The following is a 23,642-nucleotide window of genomic DNA, read 5'->3' on the forward strand; positions in this document are numbered from 1 at the left end:
TCAATTCAAATTACTCAAATTCAATCCAATTCAATTCACTAACAACGAATTCACTAACAACTAGTAACCAATCCAGTAACTAACGGTAACAAATTCAACCCAACTACTAACCACTAACTAATTACGAACAACCAACCACCAACCACCACCAACCACCAACCACTCACCAGCCGCCAACAACCAACCACCAAATCTCACCAATCAACCAACCAACTGCCAACCAACCAACCAACCAACCAACCACCAACCAACCAACAACCAAATCCAACCAACCAGCAACCAACCACAACCAATCAACAACCAACCACCAACCAACCAACCAACCAACTAACCAACTGACTGACAGACCGACCAGGTTAGGAAGCCTGATAAATGGAACACACTGCAAGTCCTGCCCTTACTAAATCTGGAGATTCCTATACCGACGTGTATTCTCCTTTTGGTGTTCTCCATGTTCCCTTCTGAGCAAATTCTTAATGAATAGCGCCACCATTTTTATAAGAAAAATAAAGGTTTGGGTCTTCCTTTTACCCATAAAGCATTTAGATTGTTTGTTAACCCACCTCCCAGACGTGCTAAAGCATAAACCCGGTCCAAGTGCACTCAGAGTGGACGGCGCGGTGTTGACCTCACGTGGCTTTCTGAACAGAGGGGGACGCGCAGGCCGTGCTCTGCCGTCTGCAGCGAACCTGGGGGGACAGTCTCAGACCTCCACCTTTCCTCCAGCCAGGCAGTGTGGCGTACCGAGGGAGGGCCCCGATGACCCATGGACCTGCGACGTGGCCAGGTGAGTGGTGACACACAGATCCCGGCTGCGGTCTGCATCACACCCCTGAAAGAGGCATCGGGCTTCCCCGCGCCAGCTCTGGGCTGAGCTGTGGCGGGTACACGGCGCGCTGGGCATCTCGTGGGTCCCGGGAAGACAAACGGGTGTCCCCCAGCAGTGACGGCGGGACGTCCTGAGCTCAGCGTGGAGCTGAAGTCTGCTGGTGATTCCATCGCCCGTCTCTCTTCAAGTGTCGGCCATCCAGGGCCCTTCGAGCTCACAGCTCTACCGTGGTTCAGTTTGGGGCCATTCTTCAAAAGAGAACAAAACAGACAGACGAGAAAGACATAGAAAAGGTGCCCAGAGCGCTGCCCTTGCTGGCGACACATCGTGACGTGTGCTGCTCCGGGAGGGCAAATGGAAAACCGGGAGAAGACCATCCACGTGAAAGCAAGTACTGTTCTCTGTACAGATGCTACCGAACGACGTGTAGCTTTCTGCGTGTCGGAAAAGCCTCAGAAACGGCGTTATTCAGAAAGCTTATCGAAATATGCCTCCTTTCTAGGTAAGACCGGCTGGGTTGGTTCAAGCGCTGCAGAAGCCCCCGGTTTCAGACCCAGGTGCACAGCAGAAAAAGGTGACTTTTGACACACGCGGACAGTGAGTTACAGCTGCTCTCGGCTGGTCCGGTCGCTGCAAGGCCGGGGGGCGGTGGCAGCCGTTTTGTTTTCCCTTGGCTGTGATTCCACCGAGGTTCCTGGACGCGCTTCTCCTGGGCCGGGGGCTGCCGAACCCCGCGGGGGAGGCGCGGCGCGGCGAGGGCGGAGCGGGCGGCGGCGGCGCGGGCTCAGTCGGTGAACCGCTGGCACGCCTTCTTCCAGCGGCAGGCGGTGCACCACAGGTCCCGGTTCTCCATGCCGTACACCTTCCGGCACTTCTTGCCCTCTCCCCGCGGCTTCCTGCAAGACAAAGGGGAGACGGCGTCAGTGGGGGGGCTCAGCGGGCGTGCCACGGAGGGCTCCGCATCCCCAGAAGGACGGAGGAAAGGGAAGCAACATAAGGGTTCTGTCCCGTCACACTTAATGCGGCCCAGGCGCTTCGCGGCCAGCACACGGGGTCTTACAGTTTGCTGCTGTCACTCTCAGGCTCCTATCCGTCCACTCGCGGACGTGCCCATTTGGCCTCTTCCTCACAGTGAGTTAAACACACGCGCACGAGAGGCTCCAGTGGGGAGCACCACGCTTTCGAGCCGCTCCACGCGTGCCCTGGAGCACACTCTCGCTTCCAGCCTTCGGTGTGTGGAGTTTCGAGCAGTCATACCTTAGGCTGACCGTCCCTCTGGGCGGGGACGACAAGACCGTGTGAGGGTGCTGTCTCTGCTCCCCCGGGCCCACCAGGTGATGATGTGTTGGTGACACCTGGAAAGTACATGGAAAACAAAGGTGACCTGGCAGGTTCTCTTCACCATACGCCTGTGTAGCCTACGTCACGTGGGCCGTGGGTACTTGACCATGAGACGTGGAGGCGAAGTGCTCCCTTCACAGAGACCACGCGTTAAAATGGATGTGGCGATGCTCATGGCAGAATTTATATGCGTCCCCAAAGAGAAAAGACCCAGCAACAACAGACACTTAAAAAATCTCCATGACTTCACATGCATGCATTCCAGTTTGCCCATAGTAACATATTTTCACTTGATAATATCTTAATTCTTAAAGTATATTCCTATCCCAAGCCTCATGATCTCTTTTTTAAAGAAAGAAAGACAAATCTGCAGAGGTTAAGAGAGTTCTTTAAAATTATGCACCACGTGGCCCCGGCCTTCTCTTCACGCTCGAGTATGTAATTCACAGCCACTAAATAAACAGCTTCTTGTGCACGATGTGCACACAGCAGACTCTGGGGGCCAAAAGGAATAAAGGCAAGAAGCAAAGAGCCCGAGCGAATCAGGAACCAGCGTCATCCGCGCAAAACCTGCTGCGCGTCGCTGTGGGCCAGGTTCTCTGCCGACGGCTCTGATTTTCACAGCCGCCCCATGCGACGGTGAGTGCGGTTATCGTCCTCATGTTATAGAGGAAGAAGCCAAGGCACGGCGAGGTCAAACAGCTTGACCGAGGCCATGGGCCCTGACGTCGCAGGGCGTGGGCTGCTCTGAGCTCCTCCCCCTCACGGCTCTGCCCCCCCGTCGTGACAACAGGGGGCCCTTTCGTTCATGCCTCTTGGTCTCTCCTGGTCTCTTGGCATCATCTGTTCTCACAGCACTAAACATCTCCCCAGGACCTGGGATTCTCAAAAGCTGCAAAGCTAATTTTCATAACGAAAGATAGATGACGTTTCAAGTACGTACGTACGGCCGTTGCAGGAGGGCAGGCACATAATACATGTAAACACACAACCGGCCCGGAGCCGACACGGCCACAGAAACACCACGACCGGTCAACCCCACGGAGCCCTCCGAGGGCAGACGCACAGGACCCGCCCTCCCCGCTCCAGGGACCAGCACGTTCGGTTTTCTTTCGACGTAAAGGAATGAACATCTGAGTTATTCTCCCAGACGTTAATTAAAAAGAATGAAACAGTTAAAAAAAAAAAACCCTAACATTTTAAACCATTGTCGTCATGAGTCTGAATTATTGAGTGATGACTTTGGTCATCATTTTTGCTCAAGTTGGGTGGAGTGGGGGTCGGCGGGGCGGAGTGACACACACGGTGTTTTTAAAAATAAAAGCCCTGGAGTTCGGCGATGCATTTGATGTGGGTAGATATGTAGGTTCTTCCAGGAGCGGAATCCCCTCACCCCCGTCCCGGCCCCAGCCAGGACGCAGAGTCACCAACCAGAGGGAGGGACGGCTTCGGCTGCGCACAGCCCCGTGACCTAGAATGATCTAGATGATCTAGAATATGCTCGTGTGAATTGTAAGTGATCTGGACAATAAAAAATTTAACTAATTACTGTAGAACCTACATCCCAAGAATACTTCCTCATTTAGTCGGAGAACCAAAAAGATTTAGGTGACATTGCAGTGATTCTATTTCCGTCAGCCCGGGATAATGTGCGAGGGTCTACATTTTGCAAAACTGCCACCCCGCTTCCGCGCAGGGTGATATGAGATTAGAGGATGCTCTTCATTCAACAGACACTTAGGAAGCACCTACTGTGCGCCAAGCCCCGTTCTAGATTGTGGGGACACAGCCCCGAACACACCGTCTCTGCCCTCACAGAGCAGCCCTTCTGGTTTGGAGACGGACAATAAATACCAAACGGACAAGGTCGTTTCAGTGACAAGTGCGAAGCCTGACCAAGGGCAGGACGTTTATTTGTTCAGGGTAGTGAGCGAAGGCTGCTCGAGCAGGCGACCGCTGGTCTCCAGGACACCCCACAGAAAGGACAGTAGTGCCAGCGGCCCCCAGGGCCAGAGACGCTGTGTGGGGAGGAGGTGGTCGGTCGGGCCTCGGCGGGTGGCTGTGATGAGAAATTCGAGCGTCGTTCCAAGTGCGAGGGAGGCCATGGGAGACTTTCAAGAACGTGAGACGTTCGATTCGTGCTGTAAAAAGGTGGCTTCGGCTCCCTGGAGATTGGACTGGGGACAGCTGGGGGGGGCCGTGAAGACTGGTTCGGAGGCTTCGGCGCTATTTCTGGGGAAGACGCGCTGCTGATTCGGACGCGGTGCGGCCGTGGTGGCAGAGAGGCAGAGTCTGGGACTCGCTGACTGACGGGATACGGGACGAAACAGCAAAGACAAACCCGGGATGAATCAAGAGGGGTCAAGGACGAATCCCAGACCCTGGCGGCCGGAGGGACACCGGTGCCACTCACCGAAATGGGACACGCGCGGCAACTCTCGGCTTGCGGGAGGACCAAGTTTTTGCAAATGCTATTATTTTGGCTATCTCTTCTAGTGGTCCCCAAATTTCAATTTTTTTGTTTTGTTTTGTTTTATATCTTAACCATTTTTAAGTTCTATTTGGGGGCATGTTTTATGAAGTCTGTAATATGTGGTATTATTTCTAAATAAATAAAATTGTTGGGCTACCTGCCTGTAATTTGTCCGTTAATTAGGGATGGCCTTGGAGGCGTTTAATGAACTCTAAAGTGTCGTCTGCAGAAACTGTGGCTAATTTCTCCTGCGTGCTGAGGACACGTGTGTGTCACACGACTCAGTCACAAACAGGGGGAGTCACTTTCTCTGACCCCGTTTTGCAGTAACGAGACACGTCGCAGGCACAGCGGTGGCGAGTGTGCCAGGCCGCTCGGTGATGCCACTCTGCCAGGCAGCACAGGACCCTGCTGAAGACAGGCCACGCGCCCGGCCGTCCGTCCCAGGGTGAAGGAGCCACAGTCGGGGTCTGCCTCCGAGCGTCACGCCAGAGCGGTAATACGACGCTGTGTCCTTCTGCAAGGAAGTTGGGGAAGTCTCTTTCTTTGTGACTTTCCATCTTTCAAATGATTTTCAAATGTTTTAACCTCAAACGATTCTGAAGCCTCCCTCGGGGTGTTAAGAAAACAAAACCAGGTAAATCGCTCAGAATTCAGCCGGGCTGTTCCGGGCTGCAGACCCTCGCCTGCTCTGGGACAGCAGGCTGACCGGCTCCCGCTTGCTGGCGTGGGGCCTGGTGTGGCCTGAACGTCAGTGTCACCCGCAAGTCCGCCTGCTGAAGCCGTGATTGCCGGCGTGGATGTTTTAGGAGATGGGCCTTTAAAGGAAGTAATTAAGGAGAAACGAGGCCAAAGAGTAGGTAGGACCTTGATCCACTAGGATTAGTGTCTTTATGAGAAGAGGCACCAAAGGTCTCTCTCGACGCACTTACCGCCCCCCGACCCCCAGAGAAAGACCATGAGGGGACACAGCAAGAAGGGGCCCCCATCGGGAACGGAGCCGGCCGGCGCCTTGACGTGGGACTTGGAGCTTCCAGGACTGTGAGAACACGAATTTCCATTGTCAAGGTCCCCAGCCTAGTGTCCTGGTCACGCAGTCTGGGCAGACAAACACGGGGTCGGGCGCTCTCCCCTTCCATCAGGAAAGACGGAGAAAGGAATGGAGATACTTAGATGAGAAAGCTGTGACCGATGAAGGTCCTCGCCTGCCCCGTGTCCACGGCCTCGGGCTGGAACAGACAGACCCCTCGGCGCCACTCGCAAGCACGCAGACTGGCCTCGCTTCACGCCTGGGCAAGAGGCCTCGCCCACGAAGCCCAGCGTCCAGGAAGTCCACGGGCGGCGAATGGCTGAGCGGAGGCCTGCGGACCTCGGGCCTGCCCAGAGGCGGCCATTCCCACGTGCGAGGAGGCCCCTTCGGCACCGGGCCCTGCTCCTCACGGACGAAAGCAGAGCTGCAATGGAGCCGGCAGCCTCGGGTGTTGGTTTCGGGGTACAGACGTGTTCTTCGAGAGCGTTTTATGCAATGGCAACTGCTCTGTTCTTCGGTGTGTGGGTGCAGCTGAGGCCACCACGCCACGCGTTCCCTGCATTTGAAACATCGAGAGCCTCTGTCTGAGAACCCTGTCACACTAATTTAGAAGGTGGGAATTCATGTTCTTTTTTTTCCCAATAATTCTTAAAGTTTTCAACTATAGTTGACATTCACATGTTCTTATAGTCAGCCTGGCTCCCCGTCTCCTTGGGGTGGGACAGGCACGCCTGCAGAATTCAGGAACGGTTGCTGGTGTCCCCTCAGTGGATGGGTGGTGGTCCTACGCCTGTGCTTGGAGCACCTGCAAGGTCCGACCCCACCGAAGGAGGCGGGCAGCAAACACCCGCTTTATTTTTGAAAGCGCTGGTACACAGCACCGCAAATGAAGGACCTTTTTAGTAGGGTGCTTCTTGTCTTCTTTCTGAAGACGTGCAAGACAGTGCCCCTGACCTTTCCCCACCCCCCCCAAATAGGAATGGCGAGCATGACCGCTGACAGTCTGGAGAGCTGGCTGAAGCGGCCCGGGCCCCCATGGGGAGTCCTCCAGTGGAAGAACACACAGAAGCTCGCATGGAGTTCAGTGGGGTGCCCAGCCAACCCCCTTGCTCTGCGTGCTTTCCGTCAAAGCTCTGGTCTAGAACGCCCCCGACTGTGAAAGTAGGGGCCCTAGGGCATTGCGATGAAGGCAGGGAGACTGGTCCACTGTCGGAAAACGAGCAGTAGACGGGGCCGGGAGACGGGGCCGGGCTGCTCCTCTGTCGCGGAAGATGTTCAGGGACTCGAGAGAACTCGCAGCCAGGGAGAGCCACTCAGAGTGGCTTCTGTGCCCTTCAGAAGTGAGCGATGTAATTAATGGAACCTCGGCGGAAGCTCCCCGGAGAGAGAGACAGAGACCCGGGTGAGCAGACTTCAGAAGAGCAGGTCCCGGTGACTCTGCGGTAGGAGCTGCCCTTCCAGGGCAGAAGGGCCGTCTCAGATGCGACAGCGAGAGCCACTCCGGGTCTTTCGTGTCTAATGACAACAAAAAGGGTCGCCCGAAGGCCCCGTTGTTCACCTCTGACACCGCCTCAGTGGATCACTGTTCCTGCCGGAAACTCGACGTCTCAGCGGCTCCCGCCTGTCCCCTACCGAGGCCCCTCACCCCCTTCTCGCTGTCAGACTGACCAGAAGCTCCCCCTATTCCACGAAGCGGCAATTTTCATAATTACTCCGGATCCACGACGTTGTTTAAAAAGGGAGCTCCAGGAGCATTTTCTGGAAGCTGCAAACTCCCAAATTGCTGCCAGCAGGATGCTTTTTATGGCCGGCTATTCCTCTAGGAAATTTAATAAATATTCATTGACGGAGGACAGCATAATTGATTGAGGCACTTTCATTATTATCAGCTCCGCGGGAGGCCTTAGTATTTGCAAGAAACCTCTGGGATTTGCCCGCGGTTGATAATGAGAAGCTTTTGTGAGGTCCTCGGGGAGAGGGGCGGAAAGGAGAAAATAACATTAATATCCATTATCAGAAGCCACTTTCTGCACCTTATCAGGAGTTATAAATCACCGTGATCAGCAGCCTGCACGTCTGTGGATGTTCTGTGATAAGCTATAAAAGACCTAATGTATTTTTAAATTAAAGTTAGGAATCAGGTTAATTCGTGATGATTTATCAGACGGTAATCATTTAATATGTCAAATCCATTCTGATAGATTACTTAAACCTGATTGTATATTTTTGCACTCATTCATTTTCAAATCACCCATCAGTATGGATTATTCAGGCTTTGGGAAAGAAAGTAACTTCAAATTTTTTTTTTGAACCTTCCATATAACATACCCATACATAGTCATTTCAAAGGCGTAAATTTTATAAAACTGCTCATAATGATAAACAGCATTGAGGCACAGGGTCTTTTTCTGCATTCAGGGATTCATTTTATAAAGCCTTTTAGAAACATACACATAAACACCAACACAAAAAACCTGGATTCGTTTCCAAAATGTTATTTACCAACAGCTAAACTCTCTCGTTTTCTAAAATCCCGGTCAGAATGCCTTTTCCCCGAGTAGCTGGGCCCATCGGAACCGCGAGTGACCGACCTTGCAGAGTTTATAGCTCTCACGTAGGAAATAGGGCACGGCTGCTACTCTGATTTTGGTCATTTCTTGCGTGTGTAAATCGGTCCTCTGAATTTACATGTGGTTTCGACCCGACCTGCAGCTTTCCGTTTTTCTACTTACTGGAATGCCTGTGAAAGTAACTGGGGGGGACTGCCAGGAAATGCTGAAGCTGCCGCCGTTGGGGGTGAACTTGGCCGACCCGGGAATGGTCACGGGGGGCGTGGCCTGTGAAACAGAAGAGAGCGGACGTTGTTTGAAAGGACGTTTTCCTCGGAGTCTTAAGCTGTCATTACCTAGGTAGGGCCTCAGAAATGATCTCAGCTGCATTAGTATCTTAGACTAATTATGTAATAGGAGGAGGTGAAACACCGTCAAAGACAGTAGCTAGAAACCAACTTTTTAATATATTTGAACGATCGATGTAAGGTACAAAAGGAGATGGCTTTTGACTATTGATTTTGGTATTTTAGAGCACCTGTGGGATATAGTTCCTCACTATCAAACTGGGAAATACACACTTTTATACAGTGATGGTGGGTGAGTAAATTTGGTACAACATTTAAGGAGGGTAATTTGGCAATATATAAAAAAATTCTTAGTATTCTATTTATTAGCTATTCTACTTCTGGAATTCATTCCAAGGAAATGGATTCGAGGATGTTCATTGCAGAACTATGTATTATATACAAAGAACTGGAAACACAAACATCCAGTAATAGGAAAATGGGTAAATTAATGCTGATATACCCACAGAGCCATTGCAAATGATGATGAAGAAAACTCACTGGCATGGGAAAATGTTTGTGACATACTCAGCGGAAAAAACAAAGCAGAGCAAAGAAAAGTACCACAACAGATTTCTTTTTTAAACCGAGTAAACATACCCACATAGGACAAAGTCTCTAAGGACATACAAAAATACTGACCAAGGGACTTTCTTGTCCTTGGGATTAGGGGTGGATTTTATTTCTTTGCTTACATTTTAAATATTTTCTATGCTGAACATTTATTATATCTATAAACAGAGAAATCCCAAAATTATGACTATATGGTTTAGGAAGGACCTTCTAGAATCACCCAGTGTGTGTTCCAGCTCTCATTTTATAGATGAGCAAAATAAATTAATTAACTTGGTTCAAGTTAATTAATTTCAGACCTAAATGGAACACTGACCAACAAGAAAAAAAGGACTGAATTATTCTTTCTGACCAACATAACAGAGTCAGGAATGAAATTTATCGCATCGACAAGTTCCATACTTAGCTCTATTCCATTGCTCCTGAGTTTGTTTACTAAATAAGTAACTGAATTCTTCTTCCTCTCCAGGTTTAGTTTTCCTAATCATAAATATAGTTGCTGGTGACAGTGGTTTTGGCACTGGCACCACAAGGAAAATGTTTCGGCCCAGAGATATTCATAGTAGAGTTATTAATGATGGTGAAAACAATGAGAGAGACTAAAGAGTAGATGCCTGACACTCAGAAAACAATTCGCTTGAAACGAGTACCATCCGATTAGATGGAAAATGTTTCTGAAACGATATACAGATCCTAAACACACAAAGGAGGTTTTTTTTTTTTTTTTAAGTTGCATAAGGTAGGGGAGAGTTATGGGTAAAATGTTTTCTTAAAATTTATATGTATTGACATTTTATTAATCCGAACCGACGTTTAAGAGAGTTAATAATCACTGGGGTCAAGGGGCATTAGCTATGTACCCCGTTTGCGGGATTTGTCTGTGAGGTCTTATGGGACTTCAGATTGAGGCTGTTACCTAGAGGGCCTGTCACAGCACAGACTCTGGTCCGGTGGGTCTAGGCAGCCCCAAGAATTTACATGTCTCACCTATGACCACCGCTGACTTGGGGAACCCTGACACCCACTGCTCTAATCGGAGAGGGTTCACTGCCGACTCAGAAGGCTGGGTGTGAGGTCCCTACCTGGGCTGTGGGGCGGGTCCACCTCTGTGCCGAAGCTTTTCGATGCGCCTTTTCTTCCTCATATAACAGACTCTCACGGCATGTGCCAGGCACCCTTCTGAAGCCCTTACGACACTAAGGAACCCCGAGGACCGCCTCCAGAGGCTCTGCGGTCAGTCCCGGGGAGGCCGAGGACCTAGAGGGTCCCACCTGTGAGATCGTGGCTTTAAAAGGACAAGGGAAACCAAACTCGGCACCGGGCTACCGTGTGCAATGGGATGCTGTTTTCCCACTGAGTTACCCTCTGCTCACGGGTCAGCCCCGGCTGCTTTTGGTCAGGGTCAAAGTGATTGCTCAGGGTCCCTTGCACGTCACCTGGTAAGCGTGGTCGGTGTGCACGAGGTAGAGGGTGGTGGGTGCCGAGCGGCTCAGGGGTGTCATCAGTTTAGGCTCGGTTTTGGCACCAGGGGTCTCCGCTCGGCCTGAGTCCGGGATGGGGAACGTGGGAGGCGAAGCCAGCGGCTGGGAGGGCGAAGCCGGGGCCAGGCTGCTCAGCCCGTCCGCCACCGAGTCTGTGTTGAGCTTGATCTCCGTGTAGTAGAAGTCCTCCTCCCCGTCACTGTAGTCAGAGTCCCCGACACGCCTGACACGAAGGAGGGCAAGGGTCAGACCGAACCGCCTCGCACACGCTGTTCCCTGCCGGGACGCGCATCCTGTCCTTGTCGGTCGCCCGGGAGACGCCTACGTGTGCCACGGCGCCCGACCGCCCGTGCCCGGAGGCCCCCCCTAACCCCGCCGAGCCTCTCTCCTCACCCCGCCGAGCCTCTCCCCGGTCAGTCGACCCGTCGACCACTTACTCAACGACGCACCAATAATCTACTCTAGGGACTCCCGACATCAGTGACCAAATCATGGATAGAGTCTGCCTTGATGGAACGGGCAGGCTTGCAGAAGGAAGAAAAATTAAGCAGCGTACGAGGGTCCTTAAGCTGGGTAAGTGATGGCAGGGCGTGTGCGTTTCGGCTTGAGTTCAGAGGAAGCCTCTCTGATTTGGGCAGAGACCTGTGTGAGGTCCCGACCCGGCCCGTGGTGGGACACATGAGGTGCTGGGTGGGTGGCTCAGGGTTTTCCGAGAAGGGCACGGAGGCTGGGGGCTGGGGTCAGGGGTCCGGGGGATGACGGTGGGACAAGCGGAGGACGAAGGCAGAGGCGAGATCGCAGAGGGCTTTGCTGCCCATCCGAACGTGACAGAGGCCACTGGGGCTTCAAGGGACCACACAGCTTTTAAAGGGGCCCCCTGAGCCTGTCGTCCGGACAACAGAGGATGGGAGGCAAGGGCCAGAGCGGCGGCCAGTGAGGAGGCTGGTCATCGCGATCCAGGTGACCACTGGTGGGCTGGGCGGGGGTGGCGGTGGGCGTGAGGAGACGTCAAATTGTGGATGCATCTTGAAGGGTAGGAATTAGACCTCGCTCCCGACTGTCAGGTCCTCTGTCTCCTGAAGGGTGTTCATTTCATCTCATCCTCTTAAATTATTTAACTGCTGAGAGCATTTCTGTAGCTTTTTAAACCTCTGTCTCTTCCTTAAGACGTTCTTTGGGGCCACGTCTGGTTCACGGCTCGTGGCTCCACACGCACCGGCACACCTGGCATACAGCAGGTGCCGAGTACATGCTGAGTGAGTGAATGAGCGAGGCTGACCTGGCAGCACAGTGACGGCAAGTAGCGGGCGTTCAGAGTCAGAGTTCTGGGTTCAGATCCCAACGCCTTCTAGCCGTGTGTGCAACTGGCAGGAACCCCAGGGTCTCCGCTGATAAAATGGGGGTGACAGAGCGCCCGCTTGTCGTGAGGATTAAGCTAGTAACTGCGAAGACCCGATCCCAACGGTAACAAGCGCGAAGCGCGTGCTGAGTGAAAACGCGGCCGCGGAGGGGGCCTCGGTGCTCGCCGTCACCAGGGAGCGGGCCTCTGGCGCTGTCGGACTTCTCCCTGAGTCACGGAAAACCGCTCTTCCCAGCGAGTTTTGAGCAAAATAAAGGGAGCGTCCATAACCTTAGGCACATTTAGTGTGTCTGTTAATCCCCAAGGCGGCGGTGCACATCCAGCCACTCGGGTTTGTGGGGCGGCTGAGCGGGGGCCTCTGTGTGGCTCCCGCCCACTTTGGGGACGCGTCTGGCAACCACAGACCACTGACTCCTTTTCCCACTTACAGTCCCTACTCAGAACCTAAAATAACCGACCCCGTCTCTCTCTCTCTCTGCTGGGCCAAACCCGCGGCTTCTCCCAGCCTCGTTCCCTGTCCCCTGGCTCACGGCCGAGCGTCTGGGGAGGTGTCCTGTGCTGTCAGGGGTCTGGCCGGCTTGGCTTCCCGACAGCATCTCACGAAGGACCCCCGAGAGGGGGTCGGGGACGTGCCTCCGTTCTATTCCCGTCCGCGCTTCCTTTCCAGCAAAGGGCAGCGGAGCTGCCACAACCCCACTCACAGACTCGCAGGCCTGGGGGGGCCGGTGCGTCCTGCACGGGGACGAACTGGGACCAGCTCCCAAGGATGCTGTCTGCACTGGCGGATGTGCATCAGATGTAGTCAGTGTGCCCTTCCCCACCCCACACACAAGCAGCACTCATTCGGATGGTCTCAGGTCCCACAGTCACGTGGTGGGGCTCACAGAGCACAGGGTATTTCTCTGTCGCAGCCCCAGAGGGACCCTGTCATGGGGGAGCCCTGCAGACCTGGGCGATTCCGAGAGCACAGAGTAAGCAGGGATTCCTGGGGAGGGCAGGCTGCAGGGTCACAGGGGACAGTGTGTCTCCACTCGCGATCCAGAGCCCTGGACGCGGCCCGTGCTTCTGCCCGGGGCTGAGCCGCGGTCAGCTTTCTGGGCAGATGGACTTTAGAACCAATGCCCAATGGTCACGGCTTTGGGACGTTCCCTCCCGATCTGTAAATAACCTTGAGCTGCTGACATGGCGAGCTGTCCTGTGATAGTTAGAGGGGACCCTGTGGGGTCCCTCGGGGATGGGAGCAGGCGGCGCCACCGTGTGTGGCCTTTCTTGGAGGAGGAGGGTGGACCCTCTGGCTAGGGGGATGTGTCTCTGATTGACAGCGGTCCTCAAGCCCTTCTCAGGCTCCGTCTGCCTTTCGGGCTCAAAGTCAGAGCCTGTGCATTGGGGAAGAACGCACGGTCCACGTCACAGCTTCAGGGCTCCCATCCCACCGTGGCGTCCGCGTGCCGCACGTCGCTCACGACCGTTTCGTTTCCGACCCCCGCACGTGGGCCTCATCCTTACCCTCGGCTTCAGAGGAGCCTGGGCTCAGGACAGGGCCTTCGGAAAGCGCCACTTTAAAGCCACGTTCTTCCCGCTGTGTCCTACCGGCCTACGTCATCCGCAGTGGCCACGCGCTCAGGGGGCAGGGAGAGCGAGCAAGCCGGCCTCCTCGTGCCTGCAGCCGCCTACGCACAGTGTGGCTACGCGCAGTGTGGCTACGCGCAGTGTGACAGCAGGCGGCCCCGACGCCCGCCGGCCTGCACCGCGCTCCGGGCGAGGGTGCCTACCCAAGGTGGACGGTCCGGATGTGTTTCTGGATGCCCGCCGCGGTGCTCAGCACCTTCCCACAGCTCTTCCAGAGGCATTTGAACATCACCTTCATGGAGTTCTGGAAAGGGGGGGAAAGTGACATTAAAACGGACACGAACCGACCTATCCGCACCATCTTTCTGCCGTCCCAGCGCATCTTCCCCTTGTTTTTATATAAGACTCGACAGTGTTAATGGGCGAATCTTCACACAAGGAGTGTTTGCTGCTCACTTCTCAAACGGTGCAGCTATGCTCTTTAGAAGTCCTTCCACCTGCCCGGTGGCCCGAGGTTGACCTTTCCGAGTCAATGGCCACCTGGCCCGCTGGCTTCGGGCTGGCTTTGGCCACTGGGAGGCACTGAAGGGCAGGAGGCCAGGGGTCCCTCAGCCACCTTTCTGCCCGGCCAGGGATGGGTGGGGGCTACGCTTCTCCTCCAAAAGCTACTTCTTCCAGAGTGCAGGAACCCTCTGGGCTCCGGGACCCCCTCCCCGACCTGTGTCTTCAGGCTTAGGGGTGGTAATGGCCGCTTTCCCCCACCTGTCTACGCCTTTGCAAACACCCCTTCACCTTGTCTACACCTTTTCATTAACCTCTCCTCAATTACCCCACTTGGGGACACCACCCGCTTCCCGCCAGAACCTTGATCAAAACAGGGGGAACGTGGGTTAGAAAAGGGTATGAACAACAGGCTCTTGTTTTAGGGGTGTGTGTGATGCAAATAACGACGGATCATCGCATGGTGGGAAAACTGGGCTGGCGTAGCTTGTGTTCACGTTCATTTCCAAATGTAAAAACTACCGTCTTTTTTAATTTTAAAAATTTATTTCTTTAAAAATGGAAGCCGTCCCAGAATCCTCGCACGGCTAATTCTGGAGAATAAGAATGCACGCGCGGGATCATCTCCACTCCAATGAAACCGAGCGCCTTCTCTCTGCAGAGGTGACCCTGAAATGGGGAGCGGAGGGGGTGCTTTTCTGAGCCCCCTAACTGCATCCAACAGCAACAACCCCGTGTCTGCACAGACTCAGCCATGGGAGGAGGACAGGAGAACGTGGCTGAGCGAGCTCGGCCAGGTCACCGCCCGGGAGGCCAGGCCAGGCGCGGCAGCCCGGCCCGGACGCGACCACGTGTGATTCGGCCCTGGCTCCCCGTCGAGGTTGCACTGGAATCCACGACGCTGAAGGTGCGAGGCAGGGGCAGCCCTCGTCGTTGCTCCTGCACGTGCGTTTGACGCTCACGGCCAGGCTGGAGGCGCTGGGGGGCTGGGGGTCACCAGCAGACTCGCGAGGTCCACAGCAGCTTCTGGGCGGCTCTGTGGGCTCGCCCGGCCTCGGCACGGTCCCTGCGATGGAGGGACGGCGGCCTGGGCATTCTCCGCCGATGCTGTGGCTTCGGGGCTGACTGACGCCCGTGCTGGGCTGTGGGCTGAGGTCCGGGCCTAGGCGCCCCGGTCTCCGCCTGGCCGTCCACGCAGGCCTTGGCCCTGCCCCAAACTGCTTCCTATTTGAATGAATGGTCTCTTCTCCTGACAGACCCAGCCTGACCCACGGCACTGACACAGTGACGCCAAAGGCCACCTTCCGTTCTAAGAGCGGCAACGTGGCTGGATGCTGAAGCATCATACACATGTCTAGGGACGAGTCCAAACGAGGCAGCTGAGAGGATCCTCAGGCACGTTTTATGTGGCAACCGGGGCGTGTGTACAGGTGTACACGTGCGTGTTGGGGGCGCGGAGGCTCAGGTATCCCCCGCCCCCTGAGAGCACCAGGGTCTTGAGGGCAGGATGGCAGCCAGGTGTTCCACACAGGTGAGTCTGCTGCATTACCTCAGGCGGGAGGCACCCACACGGCTCGGCAGAAGCTCCCAGGACCCTTTCAGGATCGAGAGGTCCACTGAGACCCTCGGCAGGTTCCAGAAGACGGAGGAGTGAACGGATGTATTTGAAAAGTCAGTAACCGCCCAGAGGCTGGCAGGGTTCCAGCTCTTTCCTTTACCGGGATGGCGGCCTCACCCTCCTTCTCGCCACTTGGGGAGTTTCTCGACTTGCCGAAGGCGCGTAGCTTCGGGACTGTGAGGTGTGTGAGGACGGACGAATCGGAACGTAGCGAGCACGAGCTAAGCTCCCTCCAGCTCTGCGCACTGCTGACAACGCCGAGGCGACAAGCCAGCTGGGAAGAGCTTCGCGCCTGGAGGAACGCGCGCCGTCGGCCGCGCCCGCCTCCCTCACCTCGCCTGACGACCCCGGGCCGCGCGCACCGCTTCGCGTGTCGGCGGCTCGTCCCGGTTCGCGGTGTGGAATTCCGTCGGGGGAACGTGCTGCAGTTTGCTTACCCCTCTTCCTGTTTGTGGACATCCGGGCCGCTTCCAGCTTGCGGCGATGGCGAATAATGCCACGGACACTTGTCTGCAGGTCTCCGTGGACGCAGGTGCACACCCAGGAGTGGAAGGGCTGGGTCCGACGGCGGATGCAGATTTAACCCGCCAAACTGTCTTCTGAGGGGCCGCACCGTTTTGCACTCCCACCGGCCACGAGTGAAGAGTTCGTGTCGCCGGCACTTGGCATTCTGCACACCAGAAAGTGCACTGTGGGGTCGCGCGTAGCCGAAATCCTACACCACGCAAGGCTGAGCTGTCGTGACAAGTCGGCCCTGTGGTTGCTGGTCGGGGTGTGGGCGTCTGGCTGCGGGAAGGCACCGGGGGGCTGGCCTGGAGGGGGTGGCGGTCATCCACGTGTAGAGAGTCATCAACCCACCAGACACTACACTTGAAATGGGTTCATTTTATTGTGTGGAAATCATACGCCCCAAAAGGTGATTTTAAATGACTTCTATGAGAACAACAAAAGCCTCTTCAATGAGTTGGAATCCCTGGTCATTATATGTTTTCTGTCAGTGGGTCTAAAGTGCCTCTCATCTTTGGGGACATGTGTCCACTTCCAGACACGAACGAGCGGTCTTCTGACTGGACAGGTCTGGGCCGGGCGAGTTCTGAAGTCCTTCTGGCTTCGATGCCCGATCCTGTATATGGCCCGGCTGGCAGAATATTCTGAGATGCTGTCACTGAACTGCCTAGACCCCACTTTTCTCTACCCCGGTCCTCTGAGGCCAATCCCCTCCCTTGCTCCGGCTGGCGATGCTGTGTCATTGTCGTGACATCCATCCAGCGTGCCCCGGGCACGGCCCTCCCCGCAGTCCTAACGCACGGCCGATTTCCGGAGCAGCGTCCCCGCAGAGGGCACGCTCTGCCCGGAACTACTGGGTAGGTGCGCGGTCAGCGTGTGCGTGAGGCTTCGGGGGCTGGTCGCCTTTTCGGACACTCATCGCAACTGAGAGTGAGCTGCGGCCTTCCGGTTCTGGAAGACGAAAACTCAGCGGGGGGCCGGCGATCGTTCGCTGTTCACCGCCGAACCCCGCTGCTGACGCTCCCTCCGCCGGCTCGGCGCTCTGTCCCTCTGCCTGGAGGGCCCCTCGTCCACGGGCCCGTGGCTCCCGGTCCAGACGGCTGCGAGAGTGAAGCGGGCTGGGACTCGGCGGCTGCCCTTGCGTTGCTGCCGACGTTCCGACACGTGGAGCCGGACGCGGGCCCCTCCTACGACCCCCGATTCGTGCCATCGTCACTGCGGCCCTCGCCCTTCGCCGACCGTGGGCTGGCCCCTCCCGCTAGCCCGAAACAGGCCCCAGGTAGCGGAGTGTCCTGATATGGTCAGCGTGAGGTTGGGCTGGAGGATGGAGGCGAGCGCCCCCCCAACACCCACACCCCAATTTCCATCCGGTCAGATCGTCAGATGGGTAAAAAGGAAAGTGGAGCGTGAGCGGCCAGCGCCTCCCGCTCAGAGTCCTTGCGGCCCAGTGGTGGGCGACACGGCCCCACGTCACAGGCGCGGACGCCGAGGCCGAGGCGTGCGCCTCGCTGAAGGTCCCGTGAGCACTGGAGCTGCGGTGCTGACTCCACACCCCGAACTGTGCCATGCTGCTCGAGAAGGGGCAACTCCGTGGTCCGACACAGAAAAAAGCACAGTGATAACTATCAGTACGTCCTGATCCTCCGGGGGTCTTCCGGTGTGGACGGTTATGGACGGTTACCTCTTAGCAGTCTAGGGTTTGTTTTTGTCCAGACTCCCCGTGTGGCCGTCTCTGGGGTCACTGTGTCACCTGTGGTCATGACAGGAATGGCACGTCCCCCTTCCCGCAGTCCAGGTCCTGCTCACACCACCTGCTCTTCTCCGAGCCGGGAAGGACCGCTGGGCCATCTGAAACCCCAGGGGAATGCTTCCGCTAGCCCCGGGTGGACATGGCTGGCTGCTGACCTCCGGGGCCAGGAGGAAGCCCTTCATTTCTCCTTCGAGCATCCCCATCCACCCTGGTTGAAGGTCGTCGGAGCGGGAGTCAGCCCCCCGCAGACAGCCTGCAGGCCCTCTCTCTGCCCTCGTTCCTTCTGGACCCTCTGCCCCCCTCCCCCCGCCCTGTGAGTTGGCCGTAGCTGCGTCTGATTGTTTTCTCTCCGTGGGCAGAGGGAAACGTGGATTCTTTGAATTAATTTGCCTCAAGAGTTTCCTCTTTGCAATTCTTGCGAAGCTGATCTTATCTCGGCCACATTATAAGCGACTCGATCGTGGCCAATCCACGTAACCTCGAAGAGCCTCTTCTGCAAAACGGCCATGTGACTAGGCTGAGGAATTCCGTGATGATCCTGTGAAATGCTGCATTTGAAAGCGTCTTCTAAACCGTAACTATAAACGTCGTTGTTATCACCGCAGTAGTAAGGGATGATGGCTGTCGAGGCGGTGCCTCTCGCTTGTGAGTCCTCTGCGGAAAGGGGCAGGTGGACCCCAGAAGAGGCGGGACTGGGGTGTCCGTGCGCCGGCTGGAGGAGGGGCGGAGGACGGCCAGGATCGCGCTTCACGGTCAGGTCCAGGGGTGCTGCTTCTCCCTTTGCTTACAACGTCGCTACATGCCAGTTCTTGGGGTTTTAGGGCTCATGAGCCCGTTCTACTGAGGGTCCCATTTAATCTTCATGGTTGTGCCGACAAAAGTTTGGTAACAGCCTGAGTTACAGACGAAGAAGCTGATGATTAGAGAGGTGAAGATTTTCTTAAGTTCTCAGGGCGGGAAAGGGGTTGGGTTGCGGCTCTTCGATTTCTGACCAAGGCCCTTTCATTGATCGCGAATCGCGTTATCTCTTTATGACTGAGAACAGGGGCTTCCACGCTTTCGGCCACGAGCCACGGTAAGAGACCCATTTTGTACAGCACACATGGGCATATAGCAGAAACAAAAGCGTCGGGAAGCAACACTTGCCCTGATGACGTGATATGCACCCTATTCTGTCCTATTTACGGCTCATTAACCTGCTTTCGGCAGGGCGCCTCACAAGCACGGGGTCCCTGTGCTCTGAGGCCTTGCCACAAGGCCGGACCACGTCGGATGGGGGCCAGGACCACACACTCTGACGACCGGAGAGCGAGCCTGTGCAGCCCGGAGCAACGGGATGACCCTTCAGGCCCACGTGGCTGTCTTGCCTGCGGCTTCCCCTGATTCAAGTGCCTGCTTCTCTCTCCGACTAGTCGAGCAAAGACCCAGCGTCCCTTGGGACCTACAGGAGGCTGGAACGAACACGTCCAGCCCCCCTGCTCGGTGGACTGGGGTGTGAAGCAGCGATCCTCGTGCACTGCCCTGGGAAGGACAGGGGACCCCGCTGTGCCTGTTCCTTGTCACTCGCCGCTAGGACAGATGGGGGGGCGGGGACGAGGCAGGCCCAGCGCCAGCTGTTTGTTTTCCTCTTTGACCTAAGTCGGGGGGAGGGGAGGGCGCCCCGCAGTCCTCCGGGTTTGGCGTTGGAATTTCGTTTGTGAACAGTCGTTCGTAACGAAGCTACCGACGTCGACTTAAAACTCTAACATGTGAAGTCACAGCGTCGCACTGACACGGAGACTTAAAAAATAATAGTAAAGTGTTTTCTAGATACAGCAGCAGAGGGCCTAATTCCACGAAACAGAAAAGCGTTTGGGAAGCTGTGAGTGCGCGTGATCACTCAAACACACGTGAAGAGCGTGAGGAGTGTGGGCGTCAGGCCCTGGCCTTTCCCTGCCGTGCACGGCAGGGCGACTTAACCTGCTCATGCCCGGGCCCTCAGCCTCCTCCTACCAAGGTGAGCGGACAGACGGCCGTGCAGGGCGGCCGAGAGGATGAATGGACGAGCCACGCATCTAGCGACGCGGTTAAGTAGATCCTTTCACGTCTAACTCAGTAAACATGCAATTTGGGGCACGTCGGTACCACGTGTTCCCACGTCAGCTTTCACGTATGTGTCACCTCCCGTTTCGTAAAGATAAGATGCAAAATACCCTTTCAATGTGCTGATGGAAGAGAAAAGCATCTTAACTTCAGCTTAGAGATGAAAATTAAGTCCTGCGGAGAGAGCAAGTTAAGCACGGCACGGAGCCCGAAGCCCACTTTGGCTGGAAAGCGCGGGGGCTTCCTCCTGCGGTGACCGGGCCAGAGGGAGGGGACGGGACGGGACCGCACCTCGGGGGCCGCTTGCAGCAGCCTGGCCGCGACCCCGCGCCGGTTTCGGGGTCCGCGCGCGCGTAGGGTTGGGGGGCTGACCTTTCTCTTCCGGGGGATGGGCTCGTCGAAGAGCAGGCTGCTGGCCTCGGCCTCGTCGATGCCGTCGTCCGGCGCGGGGCTGCGGAAGGGCTTGGCGCTGTCGGCGGACAGCGGCGGCGACGGCGTGGACGGGCTGGACTGGTCGCTGGGCGCGCTCCAGCTCCAGTAGCCGCCGCTGCTGCAGCTGCCGGACGCGGCGCCGCCCTCCTTCCAGGAGCCGCTGAGGCCCTCTGCGCGGCCGGCCAGACGGACAGACGGACAGAGGGACAGACGGACAGACACAGCGTCAGGAAGGCCTGCGCGCCGGGCCCCCACCCGCCGGGGCGCCGTCCGGACCCCAAACCGCGCCGCACTGCGGGCTACAGACACGGGGCCCCTTCCACCGCGTCCCGGGTCCTCAGGCCGGCAGCGGAGATGGTGCGGACCCAGAGGGCGGTGTGCACGCCGGCCGGAGCCCTGAGGTGGTGGGAGCCTCCACCCTTGTCACAGGGGCATCCCCTGCGGTCTTCTCCCGCCCCCAATTTCGCTTTCAAAGAGGAATTTCTCATAGGTTCGTGACCTTTGGAATACATTTACAGAAAAAGGTGGTCTGAGATCTAAGGATCTAAGAGAAACAATCATTTCTGGAGCGTTACCTGACGCCACTGACCTTATGACAACAGAAACTAGCACCTGACATTTGGTGCTTGTCATCTTACGAAGCTCATTCACAGCGTCTCACGCCCGCTTTACAGACGAGGACCCCGAGGCACGAGGGGGTTGAGTGACCTGCCCTGACTAGTACTTCGGCTGGCAGTGCCAAACCCCGGCCGACCACTTGGCCCGTGGACCCTGTGTCGTGAGCACCCTCCTCTCTCCAGCAAAGCTGAGCTCAGAGAAGAATTTATTGGTAATGATTACTGATGAGATTGCTGTTGAATTTTGCCTTTCCACTTGTGGGGGAGACATGAAATGCTGGCTAATACAGAGAGACCTTTGCCCAGTTAGAATGTCTCTGAGAGGTTCTTTGAATCACTGAAGATCTGCTTTACCTTGCAAAACGCCTACTCTTAATTAGCTTTTGTATAAATTCGACTTTCTTTGGGGATAATTTCTCCTTCATATTTATGTGCATTTTGAATATATTAAAACTATATTCTAAGTACAAGGAGGGGGGGAATCCCAAAATGCCTCATTAAAAAAATGCTGTTAACATCTGTACAATGAGCAATGAAGTGAAGACCCACAGTAGAGTAGCATTCGTGGACAAAGGTCTTGACAACCATCGCCTCATTATAGATTTCCAGCATATTCCTTGACTATGTCAAACAAAAAGATCGGTTAGAGGAAGGAGGTTTTCAGATGAAACAGTGGAGGGAAGGCACCCATTTTCTGACAGCGAGGCTCTCACGGAATCGCGAGGCCATTTCTGCTGGACCGTGCCCTTGGGGCCTCGATGAAACCAAATTAGCATCGCACTCCCTGCGGTGTGCACACGAAGGACGCGCTCACTGGACCCCGGTCGTCTATTATGAATAAGAAAACCCCATTCCACAGAGCATGACCGCAAGAGCAGCCTGATGTACGGCCTTCGGTAATATCACCGGGAGTGACGAACTCCTTGGCAGGCTCGGGAGGCTTGCGAACATTCTGCCGCGCACACTTGTGGAATAAAATAAGTCCATGGTACAAGGTGTGCGATCACGTTAAGTGTGAGGAACCGAGTTTATTTTGAGACGCGACCGTTATTACACTATGTTTCCACTGCTTCGTGTCAATGCCGGAAGTTAATTTGCTTTCTTGGGAATGACGGTCCCTGTAAGGGATAGTATTTAATCAGAAGGACGATGTGATATAGAAATGAATTTTTCAGAAAACGGTCAGAACCAATTCATGATGTTTTTAGAGGGCAGTGTCTCTTTAACTTAGACGAGTGTTTGCCAAAAATGCAGACAGGCACCTCTAGAAGCTCACTGTATTTGCAACCTCCAGCCTGACAAAGCTGGCACAGAAAAGGGTCAGGACAGTTTCCAAAAATTTCTAAAAAAAAAAAAAAGCCTTTATTATCATAAACTTCTTTTCCTTCTTAAGAATTTGCTTCCTTTCAAACTTAATGAGGTATCAGACAATTTGGGATTACTAGTTGGGTAGTTATTTTTTAAATCATAATGAACACTAAATTACTCTCTTTATAACGACCGTTTGCATTGAAGAAGCAAAAGGTTTATTTTGGTTCTAACCTTTCAAGAGAAAGGAGCTTTAAAAACATTCTCGACTAAAGAAGAATGCCACGGTAAAAAGCATAATTGCATTAAAATATCTTCTTTCTCCTCTGAGGATTCCATGAAATTCTGCGGTTCCTTGTTTCTAGGATTGGTTTTGGGGTGCTTTCGGTTTTGCTTGTACAGCTATCTTCCTTGAGTGGTATTGCCATACCGAGAAAGGTAAATAGGGGTGCCTGCTAAAGAGGTCCCCAGGAAAGGGGTCCGTTCGTTCCACAGGCATGGCCAGGCCCATCTCGAGAGCGCCTTGTCCACCCCGCATCGAGGCGCCATCACCTGCCTGCGGTGATCGTGATGGTGGCGCTAGGAACTGGCCGTACTGAGCCGAGTCCCCAGCCTCGCGATCCTTCTCCTCCCTGACAGCCGAGTGGAGCACGTTTTGGGGAGGACTCACTGAATGCAACACATTGAACCCCTCACGCTTACGACCAAACTGTGGGAAGCACAGCTCGGTCTCGTAACTGCCCAGGCTGGCTTTCGAGAGGAGGTTCTCCCTTGCCGGTGAGTGGTCTCAGCGCATGACATGTCAGCGAACTGCACTCTGGCGCCTGCCCACGGCGGTCCTGCCCGAGCTCCGGTGGTGACCTTCCTCTTGATGCGGAATCCGGTCTGTCCCATGCCTGAGCTTCTGAAGCATCCGACGGCTCCCTTTAAAACACGCTTTGCCCTTGGCGTCCACGCCACCACTCTGCCCTAGCTCTCCGCTATGCCTCCGGTCAGCTGGCAGGCTCTGCCTGGGTTGTCTCCCCGCTGCGGAGCCCTCGCGTGGTGGCGAGAGCCGCAGCCCCTCCCCGCTCGGCCCCCTTCTCTCCACCCTCTGCCTCTCCACGATTCTCTCGGGCTGATCGCACCTGCTCTCACGGCTTCGACATGTCGCCTTCCGATTCTGCATCAGCAGCCCAGCCCTCTCTCCCCCGCGGCGCCCCCGTCTCTGCCACACCGTGTCCCTGGCGTGAACCTCAGGCGCTGCCTACCAGTCCTGCTTCCGCCTGGACCCCT

The 23,642-nt window shown here is 55.5% G+C and overlaps 1 protein-coding gene across 1 annotated transcript in view; it reads right to left on the minus strand.

Annotated features, from left to right (window-relative positions):
- Positions 1-258: 258 nt before the first annotated feature.
- The window catches only part of ZNF704 (zinc finger protein 704), a 115,967-nt gene continuing 92,583 nt past the window's right edge, over positions 259-23,642 (minus strand). Inside the window, exons 4-9 of the mRNA XM_039841936.1 lie at positions 20,383-20,612; positions 13,756-13,856; positions 10,579-10,846; positions 8,406-8,510; positions 2,087-2,184; positions 259-1,725 (exon numbers count right to left, since the gene is read on the minus strand). Of these exons, the coding sequence (XP_039697870.1) occupies positions 1,614-1,725; positions 2,087-2,184; positions 8,406-8,510; positions 10,579-10,846; positions 13,756-13,856; positions 20,383-20,612 (914 nt within the window). The 3' untranslated portion in view covers positions 259-1,613. The remainder of the gene's footprint in view (positions 1,726-2,086; positions 2,185-8,405; positions 8,511-10,578; positions 10,847-13,755; positions 13,857-20,382; positions 20,613-23,642) is intronic.

Source organism: Pteropus medius, unplaced genomic scaffold (genome assembly GCF_902729225.1).
Source record: "Pteropus medius unplaced genomic scaffold, Ma_sr-lr_union100, whole genome shotgun sequence".
Classification (NCBI taxonomy): domain Eukaryota; kingdom Metazoa; phylum Chordata; class Mammalia; order Chiroptera; family Pteropodidae; genus Pteropus; species Pteropus medius.